The 17,053-nt window shown below is 43.6% G+C and overlaps 1 protein-coding gene across 2 annotated transcripts in view; it reads right to left on the bottom strand.

Moving 5' to 3' along the window:
* The window catches only part of B4GALT6 (beta-1,4-galactosyltransferase 6), a 71,410-nt gene extending 54,592 nt beyond the window's left edge, over positions 1-16,818 (bottom strand). For both annotated transcript variants that reach the window (XM_066352834.1, XM_066352835.1), the window contains exon 1: positions 16,306-16,818. In XM_066352834.1, the coding sequence (XP_066208931.1) occupies positions 16,306-16,420 (115 nt within the window). In that variant the 5' untranslated portion in view covers positions 16,421-16,818. The remainder of the gene's footprint in view (positions 1-16,305) is intronic.
* Between the last annotated feature and the right edge of the window lie 235 nt (positions 16,819-17,053).

Genomic DNA, 17,053 nt, shown 5'->3' with positions numbered 1-17,053 from the left:
GGAAATGAATTTCAAAGATTTCCAAAGCTAAAGAATATTTTCAAATCAATAAACAAGGCAACTTATAATTCTTTACTGTAGCTCTCTTGATTCAAATGAAAATAAAGTCCAGTATTTCCTTCTCTGAGTCAAACTGGAAATTGCACTATAATTAGAAGTCATAATTTCTGAGTAATTAACTTAATTATCAGGAAGGCAATATATATAACATGGTTTCAGTAAAGTCATATTAACACTAGCAAGCCTCAAATATCATGAGATAATATTTCAATCAAGATATGCTAGAGTAACAAACTGCATATTATTACTTAACTGTAAAGATATTATCAAGACTTTTCTAGCCAAATACTAATTGAAATTTGTTTTATTTTGCTTTTCAATTAAAGTACAATTGACATACAATATTATTATTAGGTTCAGATGTACAACATGATTTGACATTTGTACACATCACAGAATGATCACCATAAATCTGTCACTATACAATTATAGTTTTATTTCTTGTGATAAAAACCTTTAAGATTTACTGTTCTAGTAAATTTAAGTTTTGCAATACATGCTCCTGGATTTCAAACCCTATTGCAAAGTTAAAATAATCAAAGCCCAGAGCCCAGAAATAAATCCAGGCACAAGTGATCAATTAATTTATGACAAAAGATGTAAGAATAAACAATAGGGAAACCATAGTCTCTTTAATAAATGGTGTGGGAGAAAACTGGACAGTCACATGCAAAGAATGAAACTGGACCACTATCTTACACCATAGACAAAAATTAACTCAAAGTGAATTAAAGGCTTGAATGTAAGACCTGAGCTATGATTTTATGGAACCGACTTCAAAGGCAAGAGCAACAAAAGCAAAAATAAACAAATGGAGGTGCATCAATTTCAAAAGCCTCTGCATAGCAAAGGAAATCATCAGATGAAAAGTCAAGCATCTGAATGGGAGATTTTTGCAAATCATATATCTGATAAGGGGTTAATATCTAAAATATATAAAGAACTTCTACAACTCAATAACAAAAACCAAACAAATTTATTTAAAAATGGGCAGAGGATCTGAACAGACATCTTTACAAAAAAGGTAAATAGGGCCTACAGGTAGTTGAAAAGATGTTCAACATCACCCATTATCAGGTGAATGTAAAGCAAAACCACAATGAGATAATCCCCACACACCTGTCAGAATGGCAATTATCAAAAAAAAAAAAAAAAGAGATGTTTTGGTGAGGATGTGAACAAAAAGGAACTCTCGTGTATGACTGGTCAGAATGCAAACTGGTGCAGTCACTATGGAAAACAGCATAGAGGTTCCTCAAAAAACTAAAAATAGAACTTGCATATGATTCAGCATTTCCATTTCTGGGTACTTATCCCCCCCAAAAAAGAAAAACCTAATAAAAAATATATGCACCCCATGTTCATTGCAGTAATATTTATAACAGCCAAAATATGAAAACAACCTAAATGCTTATTGATAGGTGAGTGGATAAAAAAGATGTGGCATGCAAATACAATGGAATACTACTCAGCCATAAAAAAGAATGAAATCTTACTACTTGCAACATGAATGAACTTAGAGGGTTTTATGCTAAGTGAAATAAGTCGGGCAGAGAAAGACAAATATTGTATGATTTCACTTGTGTGAGGAATCAAAAAAAAAAAAGAAGAAACAAAAGAAAACAAAACCAATCCCATAGATACAAACAACAGATTGGTGGTTGCCAGAGGAGGAGAGGGTTTGGGGTTAAGGGAAATGGGTGAAAGAGATCAAGAGGTCCGAATACGCCTCCAGCTTTGCTCTTCTTTCTCAAGATTGCTTTTGCTGGTCGGGATTCAGACAAAGTTTAGGATTGTTTGTTTTCTATGAAAAAATGCCATTGGAATTTTGACAGGGGTCGCACTGAATTTGCTTTGGTAGATTGCTTTGGGTAGCATGTTTAACAGTATTAATTTTTCCATCCATGAGCACAAACTATCTTTCCATTTATTTGTGCCTTCTTTATGTTCTGTCATCAGTGTCTTAGAGTTTTCAGTTTACAGGTCTTTTATCTTCTTGATTAAATTTATACCTAGGTATTTCTTTCTGATGCAATTGTGAATAATATTTTCCTCAATTTCTACTTTTGATGGTTCATTACTAGTGTGTAAAAATGCAATAGATTTTTGCATTTTGATTTTGCACCCTGCAAGTTTACTGAATTTGTTGATTAATTCTAACAGTTTGTCAGTAGTCTTTACACTTTTCTATATATGAAACCATATCATCTACAATTTTACATCTTCCTTTCCAATTTGGAAGATTTTTTTTCTTTCTCCTATCTAATTCCTCGGCTAAGACTTCCAATACTATGTTGAATAAAAGTAGAGTGGGCTTCCTTGTCTCGTTCCTGATTTTAAAGGGAAAGCTTTTAGCTTTTCACTGTTGAGTGTGTTAGCTGTCAGATTATTACATATGGCTTTTATTATGTTGAGATATGTTCAGTCTATACCCACTGTGTTGAGAGCTTTTTATCATAAATAGATGTTAAATTTTATCAAATGTTTTTTCTGCATCTCTTGAAATGATATGTTAGTAATGTAGTATATCATGTTGATTTCAAGCACTGAACAAATCTATCTTGATCATGGTATATGATCCTTATGATGTACTGTTCAATTTGGTTTGTTAATATTTTGCTGAGAATCTTTGTATCTACGTTCATTAGGAATATTAGCCTATAATTTTCTTTGTTGTGTGATCTCCTTGTCTAGTTTTGGTGTAAGGGTAACACTACCTTCATAAAATTTGAAAGTATTCCCCCCTCTTCAACCATTTGGAAGACTGTGTGAAGGAGAGGTATTATTAATCTTCTTTGATATTTGGTAGAATTTACCAGTGAGGCTATCTCATCTTTGATTTTTGTTTGGGAGGGGTTTATTATTATTATTGATTTAATTTCATTATTTTTAACAAATCTGTTCAGATTCTCTATTTCTTCATGAGTCAGACCTAGAAGGTTACATATTTCTAAGAAACTATCCATTTCTTCTTAATTGTACAATTTGCTGGGGTGTACCTGTTCACCATAGTCTCTTATGATCCTTCCTATTTCTTTGGCATCAGTTGTAATTTCTCCTCTCTCATGTCTGATTTTATTTACTTGAGTCCTCTCTCTTTTCTTTCTCGGCGAGTCTAGATAAAGGTCTGTCAATTTTGTTTATCTTTTCAAAGGACACCCTTTATGCTAACTTTCCTATTTTAATTGAGGAGGGTTTTAGCTGTAGCTTAATCCAAACTCTGCCATGTTCTGCTATGACCAAAAAAAAATACTCCCATGAAACATTACAAATCAAGTTGGCCCAATGTAGAACTTAAATGGGAAAGAAGAGATAAAATAGGGGTGCTGTGTGAAATTCTCCAGTGGTCCCAAGACATGACATAAAAATACTTAGTGATAACTGGAACTCCTAAATTTTTTTTCTTTAAAATTTTTTATTTATTTATTCATTTTAGAGAGGAGAGAGAGAGAAACAGGGGGAGGAGCTAGAAGCATCAACTCCCATAAGTGCCTTGACCAGGCAAGCCCAGGGTTTCGAACCGGCGACCTCAGCATTTCCAGGTCGACGCTTTATCCACTGTGCCACCACAGGTCAGGCTGGAACTCCTAATTTTGAAATGGCGTGTTATTGCCATTCTAGGTATACTCGGAAAATCTATTTTCAACCTTCAATGGACCTGATCTTCAACTGAAATCAAAATGTCACTCATATATTATTCACTCTGTTATTATCCTGACAAAAAACAGAAGTGGGAAGAAAAGGTTTTTTAAATGTTAAATCACTGTGTCCTTCAAAAATAAAGAAAAAAAAATAACCGATTCAGAGGGAAACTGAAGAGAGAGAGGAGGAAAGAAAGGACAGGGACAGGCTGCTCTGACTGAAGTGGTAAATTACAATCTGAGGCAGTGGTGGCAATAGTCAGCTGGTAAGGGGGCCAGATAAATTGACCGAAAGAAGACAGTAAACACACAAAGCCCCAGCCACTCTCAACTCTCTAAGGACTCCCAAACATAAGCTAGGAAATCCAGCCTCTACAACAATCACTCTGCAATGCTCCTCCTTCCTCTCGGCTAGGTTCACCTGCCCACCCACGTCCACACTGTTACTTAGGTTAAGACAAACATGAAAGGCAAGCCTGAAAGGGAAAACAAGTCACAAGTGGTAGTGGGTGGAAGAAGGGACAGGCGGAGGAGCAGGTCTGCCCCTCGGCTGGGTGAGAAAAGTGGCCAGAGTCTATCACAGCACAGAGTGGCTGGGTTTGAAGGGCTCTCATAAGCCTGGCCAGTCTCCTAAGCAAGACACCTTCTCCAGCCTTAACAGGTAGTAAATCCGAGGCTTGAAAACATAAAAGGACAGTTTACAAGGCCACTTGTTTTATTGTTTACAAATCAATTAGAATGATTTGATTTGGTTTCTTTACAATGAGCCAAAAATCTTCCTTGTAATTACCTTCAATACTATCTAAGCTATGCAAAAAAAAAAAAAGTCCCCCCCCCCCTTTTATACAGTATCCCTTTAGGTTGAAGAAGATTTCTCCCAAATCTTCCGTTTTCTAGGGCAGCAATGATCCGTTCAACTCAGGCACAGTGGAAAGAGTCAGATATCCCAAGGTGTACATTTCAGCTCTTCCAAAACTTGTCTACTTCAGCTCTTCCAGCAATGATGTGAGACTCTGGGCAAGTGAAATCTTTGGGAGCCTGTCTTTCCTTCTCTTTCTTTATAGCAAGGCTATCCCACTAGTATGCGGTTGGGAGTAGGTAGGGACACCTCCACGGAAAAACAGTGGCCTAACTTTGGGAATTTGCTCCTGGGGCTTCTTTGTACACAGCTTTGGCTCCAGAGACACAGGCTTCTGTGTCCAGTGCGCTCATGGTGCTGGGCCATTGGTCACAGGAGCAAATATTGGGACTGCGTGGGGAAATGTAGCCGCAGCTACAACCACCAAAACCCAAGGCCTACAGGACAAGTGCCTTGAGAAACATTCTAATTCATCCTATAATAAACAGGCTGGTGCCAGGATGGGTTAGACAACCGCCCGCCCTTTATAACACTCAAGAGGCAAATGCATTCTGTTCCCAACCAAATTCCAAATAGTGTTTGGAATACCTACCACAGGAAGAGACTACAAATCTAGATTAGGCGTTTTTCATTTAAAAATATCCACAGACCTGGCTATTTTTACCTTTAATAAACATTAAAAGGCAGTGATGCTAAACACTGCTAAAGAATAAATACATCACTATATCATTCTGCCACATTATTGAACAGACCTCAAATTTATTCGTAAGAAAATAACACGGAGAATGGTATTTGGCATTGTCAGATTTCAGTGAATCAATTTTCCCTTCAAATACGCCTCATTTCCCACAAGGCCACAGAATTTAAATTCACTAATGCTGAAACAACATAGCTCAGTTACATATACTGCTCAAAAATGGCAATCTGACTGGGGTAGGCCATCTCTAAGAACGCCTCCCCCGGCACTCCTTGAGCAGAGACTGAACGTAGTGACTCTACTAAAAGAGAAAATATGGAGAGGCCCATGTGTCAAGGAACTGAGCAAGGCCTCCAGCCAACACCCTGCGAAGAACTGAGGTCCCCAGTGCAACAACGCTCAAATCCACGTAGGCGAACCTGGAAGCAGAACCTCCCCCAGTGGAGCCCTCAACCACAGCCCTGATCACCACTCTGCAGCCCAGTGAGACCTTGATCCAGGGGCACCCAACCAAACCATGTCCAGATTCCTGGCCCATAGAAACTCTGCAACAACACATGTTGTTTTAAGCCCCTAAATTTTGGGGTAATTTGTCAGAAAATAAATGATATCTAATACACTGATAGATCCTGGCATTTTTCTCCTCTGTTTCTAACCCCTCCATATTTATTCTCCCAAGATGCCTAACATCCAACATCAGAATGGCATTGATGAGTCAGCTGGTGACAGAATGAACTGGAGCTGCCGTACTAAGAGAAGCGATTTAATCAGGAACCGCTCAGTCCATCAGCAATTCTCTACTAAGCCTTTTACAGGCTTCCCCAAACTACGGCCCGCGGGCCACATGCAGCCCCCTGAGGCCATTTATCCGGCCCCCCACCACACTTCCAGAAGGGGCACCTCTTTCATTGGTGGTCAGTGAGAGGAGCACTGTATGTGGCGGCCCTCCAATGGTCTGAGGGACAGTGAATTGGTCCCCTGTGTAAAAAGTTTGGGGACCCCTGCAAGTTCAGATGTGCCAAGACAGAAACAAAATCTCTTAACCGCATCTAGGAAACAGCTCACTCTATACTAGGATTTGTTCACATAAACAGAGCCCCTCACTCTGAGCAGGTAAATCAGGCACCCAACTAATCAGATAGGAACTCCCTCAACTTCCCTCTCCACACGCATCTAATTTTTGCTATCACAAACACCTTTATCTCCTCCCATTTCCAAAATTAATCTACCTATGCACTTGATCCCACCCCCTCCACCTGGTCTCCCTGATTCCAATCTTGCTCCCTTTAATGCATCAAAACCAGTACAGCCAAAATATTTCTAGAATGCAAATCTAGCCATTTCTCTCTCCTACTTAAAATTTAAGCCCAGTGGTTTGACACTGTTCTCAGGCTAAAGTCCAAGTTCTCAAACCCAGCTCACAAGGATCTGTAGGACGGGTGTCATATTGACCTTTTCAGCCCACACTCCCCTCTATGCCCTATGCTTTGGCCCCTGTCTTTTCTTTTTAAACTTTCTATTACTCTCTCACCTCTTAGCCTTCATTCAAATACTCCATTCCTGCCTGAAGTATTCTTCCCCAAGTCAACCCTTTAATTACACTGTGGAACAACTTTTTTTTTTTTTCATTTTCTGTTGCATGAGGTTTTAGAACTGTGTCTATATATTTGTGCACCACTGATTCCAAATCTGAAATCTGTTTTTTGGTGTATGCTCTAGTTTTCATGCAATTTTAATTTCATTTGTTACAGTTAATGGCATGCATTGATTTTTAAATTGGAGTTAAAGGGCAACAACTCTTGGATTGAACATAACACAAGGCAATGTTTTACAAATATCACTTTTACATAATTGTAGTCATTTTTAAATGTAAAAAATTATCTGATAAAAACACCCTCTTATTTTTTTTAAGATTAAATATGGCTTCTTCGAGTAGGTATAAATGTAATAGTCCTGACACCTTCTGTTATATATGTGGCTGTTACACACTTCAACGTCAAAGGCGCAATATTTCATCATTTGTGACACGTGCATTTATTGCCTATTTTCAAGTTCCCTTAGGCGATCAAGACAAGAATTGGGCTCCTCATATTGTGTGCCATAATTGTGAGGAAATGCTTCATGACTGGACAAAAGGAAAATGCAAAGGAATGCCTTTCGGTATTTCTATGGTTTGGCATGAATCTAAGGACCACAGCGGTGACTGTTACTTCTGTCTGATCCATACAAAGGGCATCGGCAAGAAAAAATGGCATATGATCACATATCCTAATATTCCTTCAGCAATACGACCTATCCCACACTCTGAGACACTCCTGGTTCCAGTTTTCAATGGTTTTATTTCTGCTAAGGACGAAGAAAGTGAACATAGTGATCAAGTGTATATTGATAAGATGCATGAGGAAATGGTTGTAAAATCTGAAGGGTCTTCTTCTGATGCCAAGCAGTCATTAACCCCTCAGCAGTTTAGCCAACCTGAATTGAATGACTTAGTAAGAGATTTGGGCCTCTCAAAGAAAGCAGCTGAGTTATTAGCCTCCAGGCTTCAAGAAAAGAATGTACTTCACCGGTCAGCTAAAGTATCCCATTTCAGGAAGCATGAACAAATTTTTGTGGACTTTTTTTCTGAAGACAAACACTTTGTTTACTGTCATGATATCAGTAGTCTTCTCAGCCAGCTAGGTGTTACCACTTATAGTCCAACAGAATGGCAGCTGTTTCTTGACAGCTCTAAACAGAGTCTGAAATGTGTTCTCCTATACAACGGTAATGTTTATGCAACGGTTCCAATTGGTTATTCAACTGATCAGCGAGAAGATTATAATGACATAAAAATTGTCATTAACTTACTAAAGTATGAGAAGCATAACTGGATCATTTGTGTGGATCTTAAAATGGTAAATTTCTTGCTAGGACAACAGAGAGGTTTCACGAAGTATCCTTGCTTTCTGTGTTTGTGGAACAGCCGAGCTCAGGACAAACACTGGACACAGAAGGAGTGGCTGAAACGTGAAGCTCTGGAAGTAGGGATGCAAAATATTGTGAAGGAACCTGTAGTTAATCGAGACAGGATCATTTTTCCCCCACTTTACATCAAACTTGGCTTAATGAAGCAGTTTGTTCAGGCTTTGAATAGAGAAAGTGAATCCTTTCAACATATTATTTCTGCTTTTCCTGTCTTGTCTTTCAAGAAGATAAAAGCAGGTATATTCGATGGACCTCAAATTCGACCCCTCATACGTGACGAAGAATTTGCCAGGAAGATGAATAAGGAGGAGAAAGCAGCATGGCAGTCTTTTGTGGCAGTTACAAAGAACTTCCTTGGCAACAAAAAAGCAGAAAACTATGAATTTCTGGTCCAAAGGATGCTGTTAGCTTTCTGCGACACTGGATGTAGCATGAGCGTTAAGATTCACTTCCTGAATAGTCGCCTTGATAAGTTTCCTGAAAATCGTGGAGCTGTTAGTGATGAGCAGACTACTGCTGGAACATCAAATGAGATTGTCCTCAACAAGTACACAAACGCAAGAGCTACAAACGCAAATTTTATAATTAAAATAAGTGTTTTAATATGTACTATTTTGAAATTGTAGACAAATTCTGATGCAATCATATATTTTAGTATATTATTGTATTTACTGCACTATATAAATTATTATATTTTCACAAAGATGATGCCCAAGAAGACATTCTACTTCATTCTGTTAAACTAAATGTTGAAAATTACAATAAGATGAAAACCTAAAATCTTGAATTGCAAAAAAACTGTAGCTAACAGAGAAAAACTAATGTCAGATTTGAGATCAGCACACTTGAATTAGGTAAGACCAAGTGTTTTTTGTGGATGCAACAAAAATTATGTTCCCCAGTGTTATAAGCTTCTGACCTCAGCTTAATCCTCCTCTTCTCCCCAATACCTAAACCACTTCAGTGCCCCCAACCACAAACTGGCACATCCATAACTGTATTTCACACCATTTTCTAGAACAGTTACTCTAATTGTGTGAGCTTCTCACTGGCTATGTGCTCTGTGAAGACAGGGACCTGTGAGAGCTGTTCAACACAGAACCACAGAGCCTTGGACAGACTAACATTTGCTACACGAATAAGTAAAAATGAAGTCTTCCTAGATCACATGTCATAAATTGTGCCCCTTCCCACATCTTCCAACCTGACCTTTCCTCCCTAAGTCTCCACAAAAGCTCAGGCCTTCCCATCTTGTAAAGCTCCTCTGACCCTACAGGCTCACACTTAACCACCTCCTTTCCACTAAATGAGTCACTGTCATGATTGACTCCCCAGCTCAAGGCAATCTGGTTGGTGCCTCAGGACACCAAAAAAACTCTCGCAGTGGCTGTCACAGACCTCCTTCCTACGTACCAAGTCAACAATTCTCCTTCCAGACACTACACCACTGAACTTGACCCCATCTAGCATACTTGTCCTGCTGATCATCATTTTATTTACTTACTTTTGCAAAGACCTCTCTTCACTTTCATGATCTCTCTCTCTCTCCCTTTATTTTCTCGTTCCTGTATCTCCACTTGTTCTGTGGGACTTGATCTGTAGCGACCTTCTCTTCTGCCTCCACAAGCTCTCCTTGGGCAGCCGGTCATCTAAACTCTCCAGGGTGTCAACCACAGACTCTCAAGCAACGCCTCAAGGGAAACTTTTCAAATTACACGTGGGCTACCTTCACATTCCAATTGAACCTCATCATTCCAGTGGGAGAGTAACTAACTCATACAGTCACTTCTGCTTGCAGGAGTTAGTTTTATCTCAGGTATGTCGTCAGGTGAGAAGTACAATAGATAAGTATCATTAACCTTTGGAGGCCCTGGCTGATTGGCTCAGTGGTACAGCGTAGCCCTGGCGTGCAGGAGTCCCGGGTTCGATGCCCCGCCAGGGCACACAGGAGAAGAGCCCATCTGCTTCTCCACCCCTCCCCCTCTCCTTCTTCTCTGTCTCTCTCTTCCCCTCCCGCAGCCAAGTCTCCATTGGAGCAAAGATGGCCCAGGCGCTGAGGATGGCTCCACAGCCTCTGCTTAAGGTGCTAGAATGGCTCTGGTCACAACAGAGAGACGCCCCAGATGGGCAGAGCATCGCCCCCTGGTGGGCATGCTCGGTGAATCCCGGCCGGGCGCATGCGGGAGTCTGTCTGACTGCCTCCCCATTTCCAACTTCAGAAAAATACAAAAAAAAAAAAAAAAAAAACCTTGGGGGTGAAGACACTCAATGGCTTTCCTGTATTTCACACTGTATTTCTCCTGGGCTCTAAGCCCTTACTTCCATCTGCCTCCCTACTGACAAGTTCTTCTTGGATATCCTACAGGCATCCCAATTCAATTTCTCTACAAGCAAAGAGCCCCCTTAAGGCATGTGCCTGTCTTTAGCCCCTATTACCCACAGCCTAGGTGTCCAGGATAGAATGCGAGCATTGTCTCCCTTCCATCCAGCTACTCACATCTTCTCAACTCTGCCCTGATCCAACTGCAGCCTTGATTAGGTTCCAATCTTCCAATGCCTGAGCTGCTGAAATAATTTCCTCCTTCCCACTGGCTGTCCTCCATAACCCATACTCCATGCTAAAAGCAGAGGCGGATTTAACAGCAGGCACACCGGGCACACGCCCTGGACCCCAACTTCTAAGGGGCCCCACAAAACCCCAACTTTACACTTTTTTCTAATGTAAGGGGCCCAATATTTTCTTCTGCGTCCAGGGCCTCAACCGACCTTAATCCAACTCTGGCTAAAAGAACTGCTCTAAAACAGAGGACTGCATCATTTCCCTTTTCAAAACTTCTGGTGTTCTCTGCAACATACAGGACAAAAATTTCAGCATGGGATGCATGGCTAGTAAGAAAGAGTCAGAGAAAAGAAATGACCAACACCATGGCCTAAATCAAAAGAATCCCTGAAATGTGCATGCCGATGAAAGCACTTTTTGAGTAGAAAGCCAAAAGGACCTTTGAAACACAAAGCAGACGGTATCAGATAAAAAGATCACAACCAGGCTCACCCAGCCAGGGTCAGCAGGCTAAAGGGTTGCAGAAAGCTGTGAGGCAACTAGCTCCCTTCTGCACTAGCCAAGGAACACCAACACAAAGGCCAGGGGGCTCTGAGCAAGGACCTAACTAAGCCACCCTCTCCCACAACGCATGTGCTTGCACATAACTCCCTGGGTCCTGACCATCGCCAATTCCACTGCCAGGGCACAAAACCCCTGGAGGCCCAAATAACAAAGCACTCAGACAGCTAATTCCTTCAAAAGGAATTCAGACCAAAGAGGCCCAGCCGGATTCCACCTTTACACAGAGAATGCAGCAGCCCGTCAGGGGTCTGGGAAAGGTCAGGGATTCTCTGGTGAGTCAAAACAAGAGGGACATCCCCACTTCCAGGGGAGTTGTACACTCTTCCCCTGGATATTACCCCATTGATGATGGGCACATAAACTTTTCTTAATCATAGACAGTGCTGAGAAAGTTGTAGGAGCCAAGACCTGTCTTTCTCTGCCAGGAATTTAGGGACCTCCAGCGCCTGAACACTAGGCTGGGCAGGAGAGCCCAAGCAAGACCTTCTCCATCTGGCCCATCCACCACCTCGCGCCTTCAGTGGTAGCCAGATGGAAATACTCCTGTTTTGTGGAACCCTATGCTGTTCCCTCTGACTAGAATCCCTTACTCAGCCCAGAGAAATCCTGTCCATCCTCAAAGACCCACTCCAAACCACCCCCACCTCCGGAAATCCTTACCCACTCCTCACTTACTCCCACCTGCCTTCCAAGGACTTGCTACAGCCCTTCCTCAGGGCTCATCCCACTGCAGTGCAAGGGAAGGAACCATGACTTACTCACTTATCTTCCATGCCTCCAGCAATGTCTAGCCTACCTGCGGTTCTCTAATCGCGTTTGCTGAATGAACCCGCAAGTCAGCTCATCTACTCCTTTAATACTGTAGCAGGAAAATTACTATGTTGTGTTCGGAATTTTATACTGGAAACTGTTTCATACTAAGTGAAACTCCAATCTCAATCCAGCCAGTTACCTTGGAAGGAAACTGCGCTCATCCTTCTGCAATCACACACAAAGGCAGTAATATGCCTGACCAGGCGGTGGCGCAGTGGATAGAGCGTCAGACTGGGATGCAGAGGACCCGGGTTCAAGACCCCGAGCTCGCCAGCTTGAGTGCGGGCTCATCTGGTTTGAGGAAAAGCCCACCAGCTTGAACCCAAGGTCACTGGCTCCAGCAAGGGGTTACTTGGTCTGCCGAAGGCCCGCTGTCAAGGCACATATGAGAAAGCAATCAATGAACAACTAAGGTGTTGCAACGCGCAATGAAAAACTAATGATTGATGCTTCTCATCTCTCTCCGTTCCTGTCTGTCTGTCCCTGTCTATCCCTCTCTTTGACTCACTCTCTGTCTCTGTAAAAAAAAAAAAAAAGGCAGAAATAGAATGAGAGCCAGTCCATGGCTCCTGACTCTACTGGGTGGGCTAGGGCAGTGGTCGGCAAACCGCAGCTCGAGAGCCACGTGCGGCTCTTTGGCCCCTTGAGTGTGGCTCTTCCACAAAATACCACATGTGGGTGCTACCTCGATAAGGAATGTACCTACCTATATAGTTTAAGCTTAAAAAATTTGGCTCTCAAAAGAAATTTCAATCGTTGTACTGTTGATATTTGGCTCTGTTGACTAATGAGGTTGCCGACCACTGGTAGGGCAATCTGTCCATGGACTTTGGGGAGTATGGGGTGGAGGAAACATCTGCAGACCAATTTCCCTCGGTACTGAAGTCACACTATAAAGACTATCCCTGTGTTTCCAGCATGGATTATAATTTCAAGCAAAATGTTTCAAGTTATTTTCAAAATCATGAGCTTTGAGTTTGGTGGAACTCATTGCAGATTAAGACCCAAATAGCCAAAAGTATTGTTGAGCAACATGGGAAAACATGAGAAACTAAACAGATCATGTGATCTACAACTGAATGGTACTATCTGCTCATAAAGAGAGAAAGGGAGCCCTGGCCAGTTGGCTCAGCGGTAGAGCGTAGGCCTGGCATGCGGGGGACCCGGGTTCGATTCCCGGCCAGGGCACATAGGAGAAGCGCCCATTTGCTTCTCCACCCCCCCCTCCTTCCTCTCTGTCTCTCTCTTCCCCTCCCGCAGCCGAGGCTCCATTGGAGCAAAGATGGCCCGGGCGCTGGGGATGGCTCCTTGGCCTCTGCCCCAGGCGCTGGAGTGGCTCTGGTCGCGGCAGAGCGACGCCCCGGAGGGGCAGAGCATCACCCCCTGGTGGGCAGAGTGTTGCCCCTGGTGGGCATGCCGGGTGGATCCCAGTCGGGCGCATGCAGGAGTCTGTCTGACTGTCTCTCCCCGTTTCCAGCTTCAAAAAAATATTAAAAAAAAGAGAGAAAGGGAAGGCCTGACCAGGCGGTAGCAGAGTGGACAGAGCGTCGGACTGGGATGTGGAAGGACCTAGGTTCGAGACCCCGGGGTTGCCAGCTTGAGCGCGGGCTCATCTGGCTTGAGCAAAAAAGCTCACTAGCATGGACCCAAGGTCACTGGCTCGAGGGGGGGGAGGGGGTTACTCAGTCTGCTGAAGGCCCGCGGTCATGGCACATATGAGAAAGCAATCAATGAACAACTACGGTGTCGCAATGAAAAACTGATGATTAATGCTTCTCATCTCTCTCCGTTCCTGTCTGTCTGTCCCTATCTATCCCTCTATCTGACTCTCTCTCTGTCCCTGTAAAAAAAAAAATTAAAAATAAAAATTTAAAAAAAAAAGAGAGAGAAAGGGAAGGAAGAACATAGGTGGAGACTACGGAAGAGAAATGAAAATGAGAGGAAGCCTGGGGAAGGCATAGGCCCAAAGTAGGTCTCTGGATGGGAAACACAGGAAAAATATAATTGATGTCTACTGAACAGGTGGATGTGGGTAGCATTAATATAAACTTTTCAACAGAGGAGATGCAAAACATTTACTTAAATTAAGAACAAGTGCTCTCTTATACAACATATTTTAGTCATTAGAAAATTCTAGCCCTGGCCAGTTGGCTCAGCTGAAGAGCGTCAGCCCAGCGTGTGAAAGTCCCAGGTTTAATTCCCAGCCAGGGCACACAGGAGAAGCGCCCATTTGCTTCTCACCCTTCCCCCTCTCTTTCCTCTCTTATCTCTCTCTTCCCCTCCGGTAGCCAAGGCTCCACTGGAGCAAAGTTGGCCCCCCACATGCTGAGGATGGTTCCATGGACTCAGCCTCAGGCTCTAGAATGGCTCCAGTTGCAACGGGGCAACAGCCCAGATGGGCAGAACATCGCCCTCCGGTGGGCATGCCAGGTGGATCCTGGTCCAGCACATGCAGAGTCTGTCTTCCTCCCTGCTTCTCACTTCAGAAAAATACAAAAAAAAAAAAAAAAATTCTGCCTCAACATGTAATTCAGGCAAAAATAAGAATTCGTTCAAAAGAGTCTATGTGCCTATAATGTAAACTAGTTATAAGAACCTAATTAGTTTTGGGCACATCTCTTTAATAAGATATCTACAATGAGCCCTGGCCAGTTGGCTCAGGGGAAGAGCGTCGGCCTGGCATGTGGAAGTCCTGGGTTCGACTCCCGACCAGGGTACACAGGAGAAGCGCCCATCTGCTTCTCCACCCTTCCCCCTCTCCTTTCTCTCTTTCTCCCTCTCTCTTCCCCTCCCGCAGTCAAGGCTCCACTGGAGCAAAGTTGGCTCGGGCACTGAGGATGGCTCCATGGCCTCCGCCTCAGGTGCTACAATGGCTCCAATTACAAGGGAGCAACGCCCTGGATGGACAGAGCATCGCCCCCTAGTAGGCATGCCTGGTAGATCCCAGTCATGCACATGCAGGAGTATGTCTCTGCCTCCTGGCTTCTCACTTCTGAAAAATAAAAATAAAAAAAAATTTAAAAAGGAACAGGTGTGATAGTAATTTTAGGAAATTAAACAGGTATCAATACGGTTTGCTTCTCCTCCCTACCCCCACAATTCATTACAATAATCCAAACAAGACAATGCCCTGAACAATTCCATCTCAAAATTCTTCAGGTATAAGAAGCCATCCATTTTTAGCTAAGTCAAAGGGAGAAATGACACTGATTTAAAAGACTACTAGTGTTTAACAATAGGAGATGCCACAGTGTTACTAAGTAATTTAACACTAAATACATAAGAACCAGAAAAATTCAGAAAAGCTTTGGAAACACAATGCGTTTTAACATCCATATGAAGTTGCTATTTCTCATCCATTAGAATGCCACACTGGCATCTTTTTAACCAAAAGGGGCTGAGGAATTAAGATTTTTGATAAAGAAGCCAATTCAAATAGATTATACAAGTGTGTTTTTGCCCAAAGGCCAAAAAATTTTAAATAGATTAAAACGTTAAACTGCGAACTATCTTACATAATTATTTCAATTATCATTTTATCTCAGAAGTTATCTTAACAGGTAAGAGAGGTTAGCTACCCTTGAAAAGCAGACTAGAGCAGACTAAATAATGCAGCATTTTTACAAGACAATTCATTGCCTAAAAATTTCTCAAGTACAGCACAAAATAAATGTTCCCTGACCCCATTCTCGTAAAGTGACCTAGAACGCTAGAATACATACATACTTGAACTCAATCACATTTCCTGCCCTTGGTTTCTCCATAATATTTTTATAGCCAATCATTATATCTGTGAGTGTTTGAATTAAACTATGACTAAGTCCTGAGTTTAAGCTTAAAGACTTTATATTCAATGGACAGAGCTGTCATGAATACTCAGGAAAGCGACCAGGGCATCTGGGGCCGTCATGCCTAATTTTGCTGTGTCCTTTAATACAGTTCTTTAAGATATTTAAACGTGCATTAACAAAACTCACATACCAAAGACATGCCCTGAAGCAGTTTATTTGACTCGTCTGAAATAACATTTCAAATAAAACGCTTTCTGCCCGGCCTCTGTTTGTACAGCTTGCGAATCCCATAAGTATATCCTGCGTTTCCTCCAGCGTGACCGTGGGAAGTGAGGGTGTGTCTCGGTGCTTACCGATGCCCGGAGCCACATAGATGAAGTAGAGACAAGATGAGGACAGGGAGAAGAAGAAGATGAAGGCGAGGAGGGAGCGATTGGAGACCCGCATCATCCGCCTGAGCACAGACATCTTCCTCTTCCCGCCCGGGAGCTCGGGCTGCGCTCTGCGGCCGGCCTTGCGGGCAGCGTCCAGGCCCTAAACTTCCATGAAATGTGCTAAGAACCCCGAGACCGCAACGGGGTCCGCGCGGGGCGGCTCTGGGGGACAGGCCGGAGCGGGAGGGAGGCAAGGGAGGGCGCGGACGGAATGAATGAGAGGCCGGAGAGCTGGGGGAGGGGAAGCGCGGGAGGACAACGGGGAAGGGGTGAGGGGGAGAGGGGACGCAAGGACCTGCGGAGGCCGAGGAGCGCGTTTAACCGCCTCTCAGCGGCGGGGAGAGGGACCCCGGCTGGGTAGAGACGCGGGTGCGCGCCGCGGCGCCCCTGCGGAGACGGGCAGCAAACCGCAGTGCTACCTGCGGCCCCGGCAGCCGCGCCCGAGTGCAGGACGCGAGTCCCCGGCGCGCAGGGTCTGGGCCGCCGCGCTCCGCAGGCCTGGGCCGCCGCCCGCTCCGCCTCCGGACCTCCGCGTCTGGTGCCGGCGCGGGGCTAGCGCTGGAGCCGGAGCCGGAGCGCGCGGCACGCGGGGGCCTGCGGGGGCCCTGGGGGCCGAGCAGCTGGGCGCTCGCCGGCGTGCAGCCTCCTCCTCATGCCGCACCGGGCC

The sequence above is a fragment of the Saccopteryx leptura genome, chromosome 11 (genome assembly GCF_036850995.1).
Source record: "Saccopteryx leptura isolate mSacLep1 chromosome 11, mSacLep1_pri_phased_curated, whole genome shotgun sequence".
NCBI classification, from domain to species: Eukaryota; Metazoa; Chordata; class Mammalia; order Chiroptera; family Emballonuridae; genus Saccopteryx; species Saccopteryx leptura.
This window is presented reverse-complemented; position numbering and strand designations above follow the sequence as displayed.